Raw genomic sequence first — 18,766 nt, forward strand, 5'->3', positions numbered from 1 at the left:
CTTGCGTTGTATCAGGTGTGGAGAAGAAAAATACCTAAGAGTAAGTGACCAAATTCAACACCACAACGAGGTCGACCATCATTGCACATGTATAAAGCAAGTAGGCTGTTTTGAAAATAAGTTGTACGTACCGTGTAATTAGAATATGTTGTATCGTGTAATCATATACGGAGTATGTAGGAAATTTAAAAGATCAGTAACTACTAAAAGAAACCGGAAAGTGACCCAAATTTCTTGCCCACGACTACGACGCATGAGACATATAACATGCCGTACAAGTAAAGGATATATAACATGCCGCGTTGAGACGAATGTTAAGAGAGCATTCATGGCTTGCCATCAAGATCCGATCCAGATGTGAGATTGAATAACGCATCAACAGTCTTCTTACCGTCAAGCAGCGAAGGACGTCGGTCGATCGTAGGGGAGGCTGCACTGGAGACGGGCAGACACTCTGCTTTTGTTTAGTTGGCTTGTGAGATAGAACTTCTCGTTAAGGGCCATCCTTAGGTTGAAGGATGCATGGGCTTTGACATCTCGGCCCATTTATGAGTTTGTTCCATCACTTTGGTGTACATAGTATACACTCGTTTCTCTAGAAAAAAGGGGGCTTACACACTCGTCATCTATCTATACTATAATCTTGCTCTTGGTCCAATATTCTTCCTCCTGGGTTTGATATTCTTCTTCTAGAGTTTTTGTATCTAGTTATCCAAAATCATCAATTCTTGAACTCGTTTTATGTTTTTGTATTGTGGATTGTTAAAATAAGCACAAAAAAACAATGTTTATTCACAAACCACCCATAAAAGGGTATTTCAATGGGATATTGGCTCTTTCTCTTGTTCTTGATGATATTATATTTTTTTGAGTGAAACTGGAGGGGTTTGCATCCCTATAGGAAAATTTATTTAATGAAAGCGAGGTTTACAGATAAAGAAAAGAAAAGAAGGTAAACTAGCTAAAAAAGTCATCTAGGATAAAAAAAGTTAAGAAAGAAAATACAGCTCAACATCGAGCAGAACCAAGCTAGGAGAGATTGCTTATCCATTGCTCTAAAACTGTTTGGAACCTTCTCTTGACTCTCAGAGAGAGGCAACCCATTTCACCCCTGAAACTATCCTTTGATTACTGCAGGTTTGGAGGTATTTGACGAAAAATCCAATCATTTCTGGCCTTCCATATCGTCCAACACATTATAACAACGATCTCCATTGAGAAAGGTAAACGCAGTTGGGATCTTAGGGAATGTATGATTTGAAAAGGATCTAACTCATGGTCGATCTGAGGACTGAGCCAGCCCCAACATTGAGCAGCAAAGGGACATTCCAAAAAAAGATGCAAGGGAGGATTCATCCACTGATCTTGTGCATAAGACGCAGTTGTAATCCTGAAGCACCATACGCTTTCTTCTCATGAGTTCCCTTGTGCTTAGCCTGTCTTTGATCAACACCCAGAAAAAACACCTTGTGTTTGCTCTGACAAGAGGATTTCCATAACAATTTATGTGCTGGGTGTATGTCTCCATGTCCCTTCAACTGCCTATACACTCTCTTAACTGAAAAGGTGAACGACAACACCACAAGCTCGACCAAGCAAGCAACTTTTAACAATTCGGGGACATGAGATTCTAATAATCATCTAACAATCCATCTGCCACCAAGTTACAGTAGATCATCAATCACTAAAACACCAAAATATCTATTGGATATTTTGACAAATTGATTATCTTTACCATGAAACTACCCCACGTACGCCCAAGCCAAGCCTACATTCTAGTGATTAAGGGCAAGCAAGAGCTAGAAATCATCTAGTTAGGGATGGTAGCGGGTTGAGTAGGGTGCGGGTGGAGTAAATACCTGCCCTTGCCAAATTGTTAATGGGTAACACCCGTACTCACACCCGCAGGAATTTGCAGTTAATTTGGATTACCTTCAAAATAGATGGAATCCCTTGCACTTCAAGCACCAACCAGTGAAGCAACGTATATGCACCCACATCTATGAGTAGAATTTTATAGCCGCATCGATCTCCTCCCCCTCTATTTAGGGGGGAGTTGGATGCTTTTTTTAGTGATCACCAATTAATGGGGATGGGATAGAAAAACTGGTGAAGCCAATTCCACCAATATGACAGTTAGTTGGATTGGGGATAAGGGAGCTGCTCTAAAGCTGGCCTTGTTTAGATGCAAAAAGTTTTTGAATTTTGACATTGTAGCATTTTCGTTTTTATTTGACAAACATTGTCTAATCATAGAGTAACTAGGTTTAAAAGATTCGTCTCGTGATTTACAGATAAACTGTGCAATTAGTTATTCTTTTAATCTATATTTAATACTTCATGCATGTACCGCAAGATTCGATGTGACGAGAAATTTTGTAAAGTTTTTGGTTTTTGGGTGTATGCCTAAGGCCTTGTTTAGTTCCAAAAATTTTACAAAATTTTTCAGATTCCCCGTCACATCAAATCTTTAAACGTATGCATAGAGTATTAAATATAGACGAAATAAAAACTAATTGCACAGTTTGATCGGAATTGATGAGACGAATCTTTTGAGCCTAGTTAGTTCATGATTGGACAATATTTATCAAATACAAACGAAAGTGCTACTGTTTCTATTTTGCAAAAATTTTTGGAACTAAACAAGGCCTAAGCTATCTGCCCGCAATTGTCAGGTGGCGCCAGAGGGTAGTGCAGTGGAGCGAGATCAATTGGCCGCATATGCTCTATGTAATTCGCTGCTTTACAGAAAAAAGGAATACAGGATAAGATGGGCTCACTGGTAGTTATATATAACTAATCAATCAGGAGACGCCACTGTCTTTCTTACACTATCCATCTGTGTCAACAAGAGAGAAAAAAACGGGTAATCGCCTCGGCACGGCATAAACATAAGCATATGCCCCGCCGTCTTTGTTGGCGACTTGACCATGCATGCTTTTGCGTTTAACATAACACCTCGCCTTTTCATTTGGTGAACCTAATAATGAGACGGGATCTCATCTCTAAAGCGCTTCTGAGAACGTGCTTACTAGTCAGTAGATAGACTGCATATATTGCTGAAGGTGACTTGTGGTGACCATGCATGGCACAAGCACAAAGATCTGAAAGATATTATTTTCAGTTCAAGCAAGTAGGATTTCAGATGTTAAATATGTTTTGGAGGATCATAGCATCCGATTACATATGTATTGTTAGAATCATCAACTGTTGTCTTTATTTCTAATGGGCTACCTACTCTTCAAGAGTATGTATAGTCCACCCTCAAATGTTTTATGTTTAGCAATATAAATAATGCATACACTAATAACTTTATTCTCTACTATGTCGTATCACTACGCCACAATGGATTTTTAGAGGCGGCTCCACGGCATACCAAACTATTGCTAGAAATGGTGGATTTTTGTAGGGGTAGTTGGTTAGCCTTCCTTACAAATCTGATTTGCAGGAGTGGCCAGTAATTTGTAGGGGCAAGAAATCACGATTCCGGATCAAAAATGGGCAAAAAGTAGAGAAAAAATAATCTGGGAGGCTCCCACTGGTCAGCCACCGCTACAAATCATTTTCTAGAAGTCACAGTATTTTTCGTGCAAAAATCACGCGCATCCTCCTCTACCACTGCACCTTACACTCACTTATGTCTATATTAGATTTTGGTTCCCCACATATTATCCTAACCTAAGTTTAAATTGATTGTTCGAGACACTAAACGAATTCAAATAAAAACATTACCAACTACAAAGTTTTATAACTTTTTGAGATCTAGAAATTTTATTTCAGCAGTTTCTTCTTCTGAGGTCCTTTATAAAATTTAAATTTCAAATTTGATAAATTCAAACATAGTTTTTCTTAGTAAGATGAGTTCAAATAAAAAAGTTGTCAACTAGAAAGTTTTATAACTTTGTGAGATCTACAACTTTTGTTTTAGTGATTTCTTCATCTGAGGTCATTTAAAAAATTCAAATTTCAAATTTTAGAAATTCACTCATAGTTTTTCTTGACAAAATAATTTCAAATAAAAATATTGTCAACTACAAAGTTCTATAACTTTTCTAGATCTACAACTACTATTTTGATTGTTTCTCCATCTAGGTCATTTGAAACATTCAAATTTGAGAAATTCAAACTTAATTTTCCTTGACAAAATTATCTCAAATGAAAAAATTGTCAACTACAAAGTTGTATAACTTTCCGGGATCTACATCTTTTACTTTAGTCATCTTTTTATGTGACTATGTTTGAATAATTCAAAATTTGAATTTTAAAAAAATGTTAACTTGAAACAACATTTTGAAAGAGTAAACGATTTCAGCTAAAGCAGTTATCAACAACATAGTTGTAGAACTCATCAAGATGTACAACTTTTATTTTGGTTATTTCTTCATCTGACAAAATGGTAGTAACATTGTTCACAAATTTTACATACCTCTCATACGGTTTCATAAACTACAAGAGGTGTAAATTTTGTGAACAATGTTATTATCATTTTGTCGGATAAAGTAATGACGAAATAAATGTTGTACATCTTGATGAGTTCTATAACTTTTATGTTCATGACTTTTCAGTTGTAATCATTTGCTGCTCCAAAATATTGTTTGAAATTGCCATTTTTTGAAATTCAAATTTTCAATTGATAAAAAAAGTTACATGAAAAGTTGACTAAAATAATAGCTGTAAGAACACAATAAATTGATAGAGCATGGTTTAAAAATTATAGGAAAAAAATCATTAGATTTGAAGTTAGTATGAGGAAGAAATACTATTTATAAGTTTTATACAGAGATTACAAAGAGAAATCAGTGTTCTTCAATGATCTAAAAATTTAATTCCAACAATATTTTGATGCAGTAAATGATTTTAAATGAGAAAAGTTGTAAATAGCAAAGTAGTAATACTTTTCAAGATCGATAACTTTTATTTTGGTCATTTAACAAAAATCGAATGTTAATGCTTATTTTTTTTTACCGTAAAGGCGGTTCATAACATCAGCAAGCCCCTACAAATGGATTTGTAGGGGGGCGGCTCATTTGGACACCATTTGTAGGGACGGTTTGCCCCTATAAAGAAAGGGAGCGTTGCTATAAATTTTTTCAATAGTGGTGTATCATGACTTGAGATTTTAATCTTAGGATACAAAGCGTACTCATAGTCTATCCCCAGCATGTCTGCCCTCAGGAGATCAATCTGTCCATCATCTTCGATGACATGGGTTCATGCCGCAAAGCAAAAGCATGCATGTTGATCCACCACCCAATGCAAGAGAGTGTTTTTATTGTTAGTTGATGGGGTTTGTTCTACTCTTTCTCTGTCATTATTAGTTGCTTCAGGAGCGACTGAGTGAGGGGCTGAGAAGCCTGCATACAAGCTACATCAGGAACTGGAAGGTGATGGACATGTTGCCTCTCTCGTATTGACGACGACCGACAACACGCTCTGTCTGCATTTGGTACCACCACCAAAAGCAACCACTGTCCTTTTCTAGGAGTAGCGCTCAAAACCACATGCTCTACCTACCTTTTTCCCCAGTTCAGTTTCGGCATTTCGCGAGGAATATCCATCCAGGCCGTGTTTAGTTCCGAAAAATTTTGGAAAATGGACACCGTAGTATTTTCGTTTGTATTTGACAAATATTGTCCAATCATGGACTAACTAGGCTCAAAAGATTTGTCTCGTCAATTTCGACCAAACTGTGCAATTAGTTTTTATTTTCGTCTATATTTAATACTCCATGCATGCGTCTAAAGATTCGATGTGACGGAGAATGTGAAAAATTTTGCAAAATTTTCTGGGAAGTAAACAAGGCCCCAGTGCCCATTATCAGAGCAGCAGCGATGCCCACATCGCCATCTCACCGTCTCTCTCTCTCTCTGTGTCCACGTCTGTTGTTCTGTTAGGCACCTTTCTGAAAGAATATTCTTGTCATCTTCCATACGAGAAAAAAAGCCATGAAAACCAAAGGAAGGAACTGCAACTGCTGATATACACGCATGTCTCGATCTGGCATCCATGGACTTGTTAGACATAGCTCAACTTTACGAGTAACTTTTTAGATAAAGCTAAGCTGTTTTGAAAAAAAATGTTTGATAAAATAGCTTCACTAACTGCTTTATGCATAGATGAGAGAGAAATGAAGAAGAGAGTTAAAATAAACTACTTTTTTTAGTTTCATCCTAACTCATGTCTTTGTGATAAAAGAAGAAAAACAACTTCATCCATGAAGCTATTTTAGAAATAAGTATTTGGTAAAAAAAAAAACTCACAACAATGTACCAAACAGGTCCTATATATATCTTTTGAACAAATTAAACGCCACCTTGTTTGTTGAGAGTTCACCAGTATGGCAGCATGCATGAATTTCTTCTTGTTCAAACATACCTACCACCACGTACGTACGGTATATTCGTTCTGTGTGGATGGAGCGGATCCTCTACTCTTATTAGTGACGCGCTGCCTGCCTGCCTATACTTACACGCATAACCATCGTTTGGGATAGAATATTTGTCATCAGGCACTAGTTACTGAAGAAATGGCGGGTTGACTTATCGGAAATAGCGTGACCACTTCAACAGTGGTGTCGTCGTTCAAAGTTTTTTTTTTTTTTGTTTCGTCACCACTCGATGCCTGTCGGCTGTCGTCGTCCTCCAACCTCCTTGCACTTGCACTGCCACCTTTTGACTCGTCTGGAGCCCAAGTTGAACGATTTCTTCTTTCCCAAAACGCACTAGGGCCTTAGTTTAGTTTCGAAAAGTGAAAAGTTTTCGGTACTGTAGCACTTTTGTTTGTTTGTGACAAATATTATCCAATCATGGACTAACTAGGATCAAAAAATCCGTCTCGTGATTTACAGCTAAACTGTATAATTAGTTTTTGTTTTTGTCTATATTTAATGTTTCATACATGTGTCACAAGATTCGATGTGACGGAGAATCTTGAAAACTTTTTGGTTTTTAGGGTGAACTAAACAAGGCCAGATCTAGTGGCGGAGGATGTATTAAACTTGAGGTGTGGCGGATCAAAAGCTTGCTACGATTCCATCTGCCAATGGTCGTAGTTAGAGATACCAGACAGATGTTGTATACCACTATTGACTAGGCCTACTATTGTCTTGCTTTGATAATCTAGAGACCTTTTCTATAAGTAGCAAAATAGAAATTGAAAGAAAAATAAGTAGTAAAAGGTACATGTATTACTAGAAGTCGTTCTAGAGAATCGAAGGACCGATCTGAACCAAAAGAAGTCGTTCTAGCCTCTAACGTGTTAACTTTGGACGATGCTACCTCTCGCGCTTTGGCTCCCGCGCCGCACGTTAATAGCCCGCAAACGATCTCTTCGCTTCTCCATGCAAAATCTGCAAAATCCACGTATAGGTCCAAAAAATAGTGTGGCCGAGGGGTTGAAACACCATGCAAAATCCATGTATAGGTCCAAAAAATAATGTGGCCGAGGGGTTGAAACATGGGACATCTAGCCTCAAGTTGTGCAGTGCTTACCACTTGGACTACAAAGAATCATTGTATAGAAAACACCTGTGTAGGTCTATTTAATACGGGCAAAGAAAGAAAACTTCCCTAATTAATCACTCTTGGTATATACAATGCTGTACTAAACGACTTCTAATTGCGATATGACGGAGTACTGTACATACCAGCATTATGCACCACGACATTAGTCCTTGCTAGCACCACCAGTCACAGTGTCGATTTTTAGAGACAGGTGCCTAAATTATCAGAGACAGAAAGTAACGGTACGTGCTGCCTCTGGGAATGGAGAGGCGTGCTCATAGAAAATACTCTGTCTTAACCATTATCAAAGACGGACATGTTACTCATTAATAGAGACAGTGTGTTCCAGTTTCTGTTGATACTATTCCATTAAGGCCTTGTTTAGTTCACCCCAAAAATTAAAAAAATTCAAGATTCCTCGACACAGCACATGACTGAAGCATTAAATATAGACGAAAAGAAAAACTAATTGTATGTAAATTACAAGACGAATCTTTTAAGCCTAGTTACTCCATGATTGGACAATGTTTGTCAAATAAAAACGAAAGTACTACAACGTCAAAATCCAAAAACTTTTCGGAACTAAACAAGGCCCATAAATGGTCATGTTAAAGTCTACCTCGTATAACAAATTAACATACTAGCTAGGCTCAAGTTGACCTGCTGGATATCTGATTGCAGTTTTGCTATTAGCTCTTTGTTAAGCCTAACTGTCTACTTTTATTTTTCCAACACCAGAAATCCATGAGATGTGTTGCTCAAGTCATGTCAAGGCCACAAGGCTGCAGTATTTGTTGCCTGAAGGACAGAGACACAATCACACACGTTTCTTTGCTCACAATTTTTATATATGTTTTCTTGTTCTTCCTGAAAGTAACCAAATCAAGTACATATTTTTTTTGACAAATAATCAAGTACATATTTGAATCAGCTAGCGCAGAACAGCTGTGAACATCCAAGATGCCATTAGGTGACTGCTTATGGAAGAGAATGGAAATAATCATAGAGGATTTGATCAGGGAGCGCGAGCGTCTTTGATCTGCCAGCAGCTTGGTCTTAATTTGCCGGTAAAATTACACAGCAAGATCTCTTGCTTGTTAGGCCAGTCTTGATGCAGTGTTTCATCTCCCGGTTTCCAAGATGTGAAACTTTAGCATGAAATAGATCTCTTTCTCAATGTATAATTTCATTGCACGAATTCATAGATTATTTATCTATTTTGGGTCCCACCAATATCTCACATCCTTTACTTTCCCGTTCGTGCGCCGGAGCGAGCAAAACAGAGGACGGTGGCTCGTAGCCGGCGGCCTGCTCACGACGGCATAGGCGGACTCGCTCGCGCCATGGCAACCTTCCGTATGGAATCGAATACTGTATGTATGCACTCTAGTGTACTAGTATACGCGGCGGACGGCCTCGCCCACCGCGGACAGGCCCTGCAGTCTCGCCTGTACCTAGCGGCTCCTAGGACCGCAAGAACAATGGAGGAGCCCTCGTCAGGGCCCGTGCGCGGCGGAGCTGCGACCGAGGCCAACGGCACCCGCGCCCGGCATCTCTTCTCACACCCGCGCCCAGCATCGCTCCTGCAGCGCACGGCCGAGCCAGCGGTGGGGCTCCCGCTCGCGCGCGCTCTTGCAGCCTGGCGGATCTCTGGTGCCCGCCGATGGAGTCACGGTGGGCGGACGGGTAGACTCGCAGCGATGGACGATGCGCCGGCGGCGGCCGAGCCGCGCCCGCGCTGGCAAGGGACGGCTGCGCTCTATGTCGTGCCGACTCTGTCTACGCGAACCACACCACCGTGAAACGCGACGAGGGCCTCAGTGCAGATTTCATTCAGTTTCACGGTGTTGGACGAAGTCGTGTCGTAGGGATGAAACGATCTCCTTCTCTCTCCTCTTCGTTTCATGCAAAAACATCCAAATTGCTGATGTGGTGGCCTAATTAATGTGCATGACACCTCCATGAAACCCCCATTGAGACTGGCCTTACAGTACATATATAGTACTCTACATTATTTACTCCTACTAGTCCTAGTACTAATTATTATTACTAGGTAAAAAGATGGCAAAATAAGACCAGAAAGGACACCTCATCAAAATAAAAAAATAAAAAAAAACTACAGACTGATAATTACACATCAGCCGCATTGCAGTACCACTGCGGCATGAATTTCGATCGTGACAGAAAAGGAAAAGGAATCAAAATTCAAAACGGTAGCCTGCAGTTAATTTAATTTACACCAGAGTAGTAATTATTAGTGTGGTGCGTTCTTGCATACACTTTGCACAGTGTAGTTCTGCAGTGGCATGGACCATGGTGATGGCCATGGCGAGGACCGACCGACAGGTACTCAGGATGAGCACAGCAAGCTGGAAAGCAACAAGTGAGAGGAGCCCGGCAGGCAGTCACTGCGTGGGGATGAGGGGCGACGCCGTCGGCGTGTTCCTGACGGACTCGACGAGCCAGTCTGACTCCGGCAGCGGCTGCATGGGCGGCAGCGAGAAGTGCCCGACGGTGGAGCTCCCGCTGCGGACCTCCTGCATGGTGAGCAGCGCGGCGACGGTGTTGCGGAAGATGCTCTGCTCGGCGACGGCGACCGCGTGGCGCCGCTCGTGGAGGAGGTCCCTGCTGGCGGCGGAGACGGCGGCGGGCGGGAACGGGAAGACGGCCTCCATCATGGCCTCGCAGTCCCTGACGAGCTCGGAGACGAGGTCGGTGTTGGTGAAGAAGGGCTGGCGCAGGACGCCGGCGATGACGGGGAGGCGGAGCCCGAGCACGCCGCCCGTGCGCTTGTCGAACTTCTTGAGGATCTTGGCGAGCCCCGTGTAGTTGACGCTGCTGTAGTTGAGCAGCAGCACCATCTCGCCGTGGAAGTCCACCACCTCGCGCTGGATGCCGCGCGCCATGGTGGCGTCGGAGGCCGAGGCCCGGCGGATGCGCTCCTGGAGCTCCCTCTGCCGGATGACGAACTCCTCCTCCCGCTCCAGGAAGAAGGCGTTGAACTTGTCGATCTCGGCGTCCAGGAGCGTCAGGAAGTCGGCCTCCGCGGCCCGGGACGACGATGGCGATGGAGAAGCCGATGCCGCCGCCGCCGCCGGGGAGGAGGAGGAGACGGCGTTGACGCGGCGCTTGAGCTCCTTGTAGTTGAGGAAGTGGCTCCGCCACTCCGGCAGGCTCTCCTCGATCTGCTTCTTGAGCCGCTTGCCGAACTTCATCGGTCGGTCCGGTCTTGCTAAAAGAACTTGTTTGATCGAGATCGTGGCAGTAGATCAATTTGATCTCTCTCTAATCTTTGTTTGTGTGTAATCGAATGAGAATGAGAGGAGGGTGAATCAGCAGCGACGGCGAGGTTAATATAGGGAGGGGGAGGTGGGTGTTGGTTGGAGCAGCAGCAGCAGAGGAGGGAGGAGGAGGGAAGGCGAGAAGCGAATATGTGGGAGCATATGCGATGCGTTGCGTGTAATAAGGGGAGGATCACATCAAACTTTGGAGATCGGGTGTGGGGTGCTAGCTGCCCACTCTGCTAATCTGCTGGGGACACCAACGGCTTCCGGATATAACTCTTATTCTATTATTAATGAGATTAAGCTTGTTTACTTGAGTTATCAGTCGAATCAACCAGCCTTTCAACAGTATTTTTCTCTAAAAAAATCAACTAACAATGCTTTTTACCACGACTTATGAGCCAAACGAACAAGACTGTATCATACTTATTTGCTCCTGCACACCAGTATTTTTTATCCTCTCTATCGATTTCACCGGTGCTTTTAATTTGCCCTATTAGTTGTACCATTCTCTAACTCTCTCTCATATTTTTTTCTCCTTTTGGTGTAAAGATAAAGAAAAACATTCTACTAAATGGAACTGTTGTTGTTTAGGGTCTTTGGAATACAGGACATCTAAAACACAAACAATGAAAACACAGGTAGGATGTATAAAAGCTTATAATGAATTATTTGGATACATCACATGAAAAACATAAGAATTAGAAGAGACATATGGACACAAAGGAATTTGTCCAAGATGTTGGACCTGAAAGAGCATCTAGGCCCCTAGTGATTTCGGTGATTAATGACATTATTGATTACTATGACTAACGTGTGTTTTGCAGAGGCAAAGTCATAGGTAAGGTCATGGTATATAGGTACTCGATGGACAGGGACGTACATGCCTACTTAATAGTTGAAATCGTTTTCGGTTTTCAAAGGATGGATGGACATCGTCAAGACTAGACTAGGTCTAAGTGCCATATGGTGAAGAAGGGCACTTAGAGTAGTTTAGGACTTTGTTTTCCTTTGACCGTACTATTAAGAGGGGCTTTGATCTAGTAGCTTGACTTAGGCAAGGCTTTAGGTTTAGGTGTGGTGCACACTTGGTAAACCTAGCACTAGGCAGCTCAGAGATAGTCCTTAGATCGAGAGAAACCAACTTCGTTTTGGAGCGATCGCGTTTCGACGAAGTTTGGGTGCCCAAAGGGGCACCGGACGCTCTGTGAGTGCGTCCGGTGAGGTCCTTAGCCGTTAGAACAGTGCCGTGCTTAGGGTTAGGCAGCGGACGCACCGGGTAGCGTCCGGTCCCTTACCCAGGAAGGTTGCAAGCCTTCCCTGAGCACCGGACGCACCGGGTAGCGTCCGGTCCCATGCGCAGAGAGCATGTAAAGTTTTCCCGAGCACCGGACGGTGCACCGGACGCTGAGAGTTAGCGTCCGGTGACCTGTCAGAGAAAAGTGCAGCTAGCCGTTATGTCACACCGGACGCTCGGTGCAGTGCGTCCGGTGCAACATAATGTGCGTCCGGTGACCCCGTTTTCAGTGGAAAACGGTTGGCCGACCTTTGGACTTGGTGGATAGTATTTATACTCCTCCACCTCGTCCATGAGATCTCTCTTGCCCATTTGAACATCAGAGAACCCTGTTGTGGAGCAAGAGAGTTGCAAGAGCTTAAAGAGGATTGAGTTTTGAGTGAATTCTTGAGAGAATCCTCCTCTAGTGAGTTCCAAGAGTCAAGTGTGCATCCACCACTCTCTAGAGCCTTGTTTGGGTCAAGTGAGAGTTCTTTGCTTGTTACTCTTGGTGATCGCCATCACCTAGACGGTTCGGTGGTGATTGGAGGCACGAAGATCACCCGGAGTTCTTGTGGGTGGCTCGTGTCAAGCTTGTGAGCGGTTTTGGGCGATTCACCGCGACGGAGTGTCGAAGAATCAGCCCGTAGAGAGCACTTGGTCCTTGCGCGGACCAAGGTGGAGCAAGACCCTTGCGCGGGTGCTTCAACGAGGACTAGTGGAGAGTGGCGACTCTCCGATACCTCGGCAAAACATCGCCGAGCACTTTCTTCCACTACTCCTTTACTTTCTAGCATTTACTTTGCGCTTTTACATTCTTAGAATTGCCATGCTAGAATAGGATTGGAACTAGGTTGCAAAACTTTCATCCGGTAGCTCTCTAAGTCACACTAGGCACAAGGGGTTGAATTGGAGCTTATAGGTTGCTTAAATTTTTAGAGAAGCCCAATTCACCCCCCCTCTTGGGCATCTTGATCCTTTCAATTGGTATCAAAGCCTAGTGCTCATTATTTAGGCTTCACCGCCTAGAGAAAGATGTCTAACGGGGATGGACCGCCACCCATGTTCGATGGGGATGACTTCCCGTATTGGAAAATACGGATGGAGTCATACCTTGAGGCATGCGATGTAAAGTGCCTAAAAGCCGCGACCGAAGGGTTTGCCCCTCCGGAAAGAGACAGCGCTCTTACTCCACAAGAGCAAGAAAACGAGAAGTGAAATGCAAAGGCCAAAAACCACATCTTTAGAGGTCTTTGCAAAGAGGTGTTCAACCGTGTTCGGAGCCACAAAACTGCCAATGAACTTTGGAAGGAACTTTGTGCGCTCCATGAGGGAACTAAGAGTGAATGCGAGGAACGCTATCACCTAGTGATGAACAAGCTTAATACATTTGAAATGCTTCCTAAAGAAAATGCTAATGAAATGTATTCTCGCTTGAATGTCATTGTAGAGGAGCTAAATGGACTTGGGCTTACACAAATGAGTACGACGGATGTAGCAAGGAAGATACTATGTGTGCTTCCCATTGAGAAATATGGGCACATAGTAACCGTGCTTCATCAAGGCGATCTTTCCACCGCTACACCAACCACCATATTGGGGAAGATCAATGCTCATGAGATGTACATGCACATGAACCCTCAAGATGGCTCCTCGTCGGCCAAGAAAGAAAAGAAGGACTTGGCTCTCAGAGCTTCTCACAAGGGCAAAGCCAAGAAGATTGAAGTTGAGTCATCCACTTCAAGTGATGATGATACATCTATTGCCCTCTTGGTGAGAAGAACCACCAAGATGTTGAAGAAGCTCAACAAGAATGGAGTCAACTTTGACTCCAAGAAGAAGAAGTTCTTCACAAGTAGCAAGAGGAAGCCCATCTCCGAGATGGATTGCTACAATTGTGGTGAGCTTGGTCCTCTTGCTCATCAATGTCCAAAGCCCAAGAAGGACAAGTATAAGAAGAAGAACAAAGAGCAAGATGACTCAAGTGATGATGAGAAAAATGAAAAGAAGCAATACAAGAAGAAAGGTGGCAAGAAGAAGGAGCACTACAAGAAGAAGAATGGCAAGGCTTATATTGTTGGTGATTGGCTCACCGACATTGAAAGCTCAAGTGGTGACTCCTCCGGCAATGAAAGTGATGATGAGAAGGTTGCCGCTATCGCCATCGATGCTCCATCACCATCATCTTCACCACCATCTACATCCTCTACACACCTATGCCTTATGGCCAAAGGTGACCGGAAGGTACAAAGTGAGGATGAGAGTAGTGGAAGTGATAGTGAATATGAATCACCCTCTTATGATGAACTTGTAAAATTGCTAAACAAATACACAAAAGTCATAAGAAAGACTAGAAGTGAAAATGAAAAGCTTGAACTTGAAAATGATACACTTCTAGCAAAGCTTAACTCTAGTGATGAGCTTAGAGAACAAAATGAGATCATGACCACTAAGCTCAAGGAGCTCAAACTCTCTCTAAAAGAGCTCAAAGAAAAACACGATAAACTTGAGAGTGTTCATGATGAGCTTATCACTAGATATAGAGCAATGAAAGAAGAACTAACAACTCTAAAAGCAAACTATGACAACCTTGAGATTGCTTATAAACTTGCAATTGATGAAACACATGTTGCTACTAACAATGTTGCTAAGCTTGATGTAGCCACATCTTGTGATGACTTACTTGTGGAGAGCACAAGCAAATGTGTTGATTGCAAGGGCAAGAAAGTGGTAGTGGCCGAGAGTTATGAGGACACTATCAAGCTCAAGAATGAAATTGTCATGCTCAAGAAAGAGTTGCAAGAACAAGCCAAGCACAAGACCATTGTGATTGAGTCACTTGATCAAGACAAGAAGCTTGCATATGAGAACAAGTTGCTCAAGGAAGAAAATCAATATCTCAAGCTTGGTTTGATGTATGACAAGCAAGAAGAATATGAGACATTCATCTTGGATGAGTTAGCTAGCAACAATGACCCAATCATCAAGATGCTAACTCAAGAGAACAACAAGCTCAAGAAAGAGAAGGAACACCTAACCATGGGGTTAGCAAAGTTCACAAAGGGGAAGGACCTTCAAAGTGAGCTTTTTATGAACACCGTCATGAAGATGGACAAGAGTGGGATTGGCTATAAGGCTCATCAAACAAAGCTCATCAAGTCTCTAGTCACTCATGATCAAGCAAGCAAGCCCAAGCCAAAAAGATGTTTTGAGTGTGGTCAAGAAGGACACTTTGCTCATGAGTGTAAGGCACCACTACCACCACCCTTGCCCAAGCATGCAAGACCATTTGCCTTCAATGCTCATTACATTGTAAGGAAAGACAAGTGTGGCAAGGTCAAGGTTAGCTTCATGGGGCCACCAAACAAGCAAAGGCCAAAGAAGATTTGGGTGCCAAAGCAACTAGTAGAGAAGGTCAAGGGCCCTAAGCAAATGTGGGTCCCTAAATCTCAAGCTTGATCTCTTGTGTGTAGGTGAACTACAAGACCAGTGGATCACATTGGGTAATTGATAGTGGTTGCACTCAACATATGACCGAAGATCCCCGGATGTTCACCTCTCTTGATGAAGATGTTGACAACCAAGAGAAGATCACATTTGGTGACAATTCAAAAGGGAAAGTCAAGGGACTAGGAAAGGTTGCTATATCAAATGACAACTCCATCACCAATGTGCTCTATGTGCAATCTTTGAGTTTCAATTTGCTCTCGGTTGGACAATTATGTGACCTTGGATTTGAATGCCTATTCAAGAAGAAGGAAGTAATTGTGACCAAGGAAGATGACAATGAAGTGATATTCAAAGGCTTCCGGCACAACAACTTATATGTGGTTGACTTCTCATCCAATGAAGTTAATGTCAAGACTTGCTTATTCACCAAGACTTCACTTGGGTGGTTGTGGCATAGAAGGTTAGCACATGTTGGAATGGGCACACTCAAGAAGTTGATGAAGAAAGAATTGATTAGAGGCTTGAAGGATGTGACATTTGAAAAGGACAAGCTTTGTAGTGCATGTCAAGCGGGCAAACAAGTTGCAAACACTCATCCAACCAAAGCCTATCTCTCTACTTCAAGAGTGCTTGAGCTACTTCACATGGATTTGTTTGGACCAACCACATATGCTAGTCTTGGAGGCAACAAATATTGCTTGGTCATAGTTGATGATTTCTCCCGGTACACTTGGACATTCTTCTTGCAAGACAAGGCCGAAGTTGCATCAATATTCAAGAAGTTTGCAAAGAATGCCCAAAATCAATTTGATGTGAAGATCAAGAAAATAAGAAGTGACAATGGCAAAGAGTTTGATAACACCAACATTGAAGAATATTGTGATGAAGTGGGAATCAAGCATGAGTTCTCCTCAACATACACACCACAACAAAATGGGGTTGTAGAAAGAAAGAACCGGACATTGATCACCTTGGCAAGAACAATGCTAGATGAGTACAACACTTCGGAGAAGATGTGGGCCGAGGCAATCAACACGGCATGCTATGCTTCAAACCGGCTCTTTCCTCACAAGTTCCTAGAGAAGACACCATATGAGTTGCTCAATGGGAAGAAGCCCGATGTCTCATTCTTTAGAGTGTTTGGATGCAAGTGCTACATTTACAAGAAGCGCCAACACTTGTGAAAATTCCAAAGAAGATGTGACATTGGCTACTTGGTTGGCTATTCATCAAAGTCCAAAGCATATAGGGTCTCTAACCATGCTACAAACATGGTTGAAGAAACATTTGATGTTGAATTTGATGAAACTAATGGCTCCCAAGGAGCAAGTGATAATCTTGATGATGTAGGTGGTGAACCATTGAGGGATGCCATGAAGAACATGCCCGTGGGAGACATCAAGCCTAAAGAAGATGATGATGATGTGCAAGTCATTGAGCCACCATCCACCTCACAAGGTCCACAAGATGAAGACAAGGATGTGAGAGATGCTCATGAAGACACCCAAGTCACTCATGAGCAAGCAGTGGCACAAGCACAAGATGTTGATGCTCCCTAACCAACCCCTCAAGTGGCACCAAGAAGAACATCACATCTCCTCCAAGATCACTCTCAAGATCTCATCATCGGGAGTCCATCACGTGGTGTAACTACTCGTTCTAGACATGATTTATTTATTGAACATCACGCTTTTGTGTCTCTTGAAGATGAACCAAAGACTATAGAGGAAGCTCTTCGTGATGCGGATTGGATCATGGCCATGCAAGAGGAGTTGAACAACTTCTCTCGCAACCAAGTATGGACACTTGAAGAGCGACCCAAAGATGCAAGAGTGATTGGAACAAAGTGGGTCTTCCGGAACAAGAAGGATGATCAAGGCAAAGTGGTGCGCAACAAGGCAAGACTTGTGGCAAAAGGCTTTTCACAAGTGGAAGGTCTTGACTTCGGTGAAACCTTTGCACCGGTGGCAAGACTTGAAGCAATCCGTATCCTACTTGCATATGCATCTAGTCATAACATCAAGTTATTTCAAATGGATGTGAAAAGTGCCTTTTTAAATGGTTATATTAATGAGCTTGTCTATGTTGAGCAACCCCCCGGTTTTGAAGACCCTAGGTACCCCAAGCATGTCTACCGGTTGTCCAAGGCTCTCTATGGTCTCAAGCAAGCTCCTAGAGCTTGGTATGAGAGGCTTAGGGACTTCCTCATTGAGAAGGGCTTCAAGATTGGGAAAGTTGACACAACACTCTTCACCAAGAAAATGAATGGGGAAATCTTCATTTGCCAAGTTTATGTTGATGATATTATTTTTGGCTCTACTAATGAAGATTTTTGCAAGGAATTTGGTAATTTGATGTCCAAGGAGTTTGAGATGTCCATGATTGGCGAGCTATCCTTCTTCTTTGGATTTCAAGTCAAGCAAATGAAGGAAGGGGTCTTCATCTCTCAAGAGAAGTACACTCAAGATCTTCTCAAGAGGTTCAAGATGATGGATTGCAAGCCAATCAAGACTCCCATGGCATCAAATGGGCATCTCGACTTGGATGAGGGAGGTAACCCTATTGACAAGACTCTCTATCGCTCCATGATAGGAAGTATATCTCGCTCCATGATCAGCCCCGAGCTTCCAGAAAGCCAGCCCCGCGCGCCGAGACTGACGCCAATCGAAAAGGCGCAACGGGCGTGGGACTGGCTTCAGCAGTTCGTGAAGGACGCCGGGGAGTTTGCTGGTGCGTATGTCCTCAGCATGTTGCGCGCCCACTACCCCCTAGTCGACTTGTTCAGGCTAGAGAAGGGGTACCCCAAGGAAGTCGGCCCGCAGGAGGCGGACGAGCTTCGGGCTAGTCTGCTAGACTTGTCGTCGACAGTGATCGGCGACATCAATCTATGCGGGGCGGCCACTCCCCCCGACCAGCCGGGTTCGGACAGGTCAGCCAGGGAGTTGTCGGGGGCGTCCCTTGCCGGAGATGGGCGGTCGACGCCTGCGGTCTCGACCAGCCAGGCGCCGGTGGCCCCGACCCCTTCGTCCGGGCAGCAAGGCCAGGCGGGTGATCAGCCCGAGCAGTAGGCCTAGTAGAATAGTCTGTAGGAGTAGACTAGTGGCCGCCCTTCAGGGTGTTTTATTGTAAACTTTGTATGTAAAGTTTGTAATAAAGTTTGATTTTGTCATGACCATGATTTTGAGTGCTGTAAAGTTATCTGAGTGATGTATCACTGTGTTTGATTGGTAGTCGTTAAGAATTTCCGTCGCAGA

General features: G+C 43.2%; 1 protein-coding gene across 1 annotated transcript; it reads right to left on the minus strand.

Moving 5' to 3' along the window:
- LOC8077061 (SPX domain-containing protein 5) lies at window positions 9,573-10,925 on the minus strand. Its single transcript, XM_002467662.2, has one exon. The coding sequence runs from the start codon at window positions 10,715-10,717 to the stop codon at window positions 9,908-9,910; it is 810 nt and encodes a 269-aa protein (XP_002467707.1). The 5' UTR covers window positions 10,718-10,925; the 3' UTR covers window positions 9,573-9,907.

Source organism: Sorghum bicolor, chromosome 1, assembly GCF_000003195.3.
Source record: "Sorghum bicolor cultivar BTx623 chromosome 1, Sorghum_bicolor_NCBIv3, whole genome shotgun sequence".
Lineage (NCBI taxonomy): Eukaryota > Viridiplantae > Streptophyta > Magnoliopsida > Poales > Poaceae > Sorghum > Sorghum bicolor.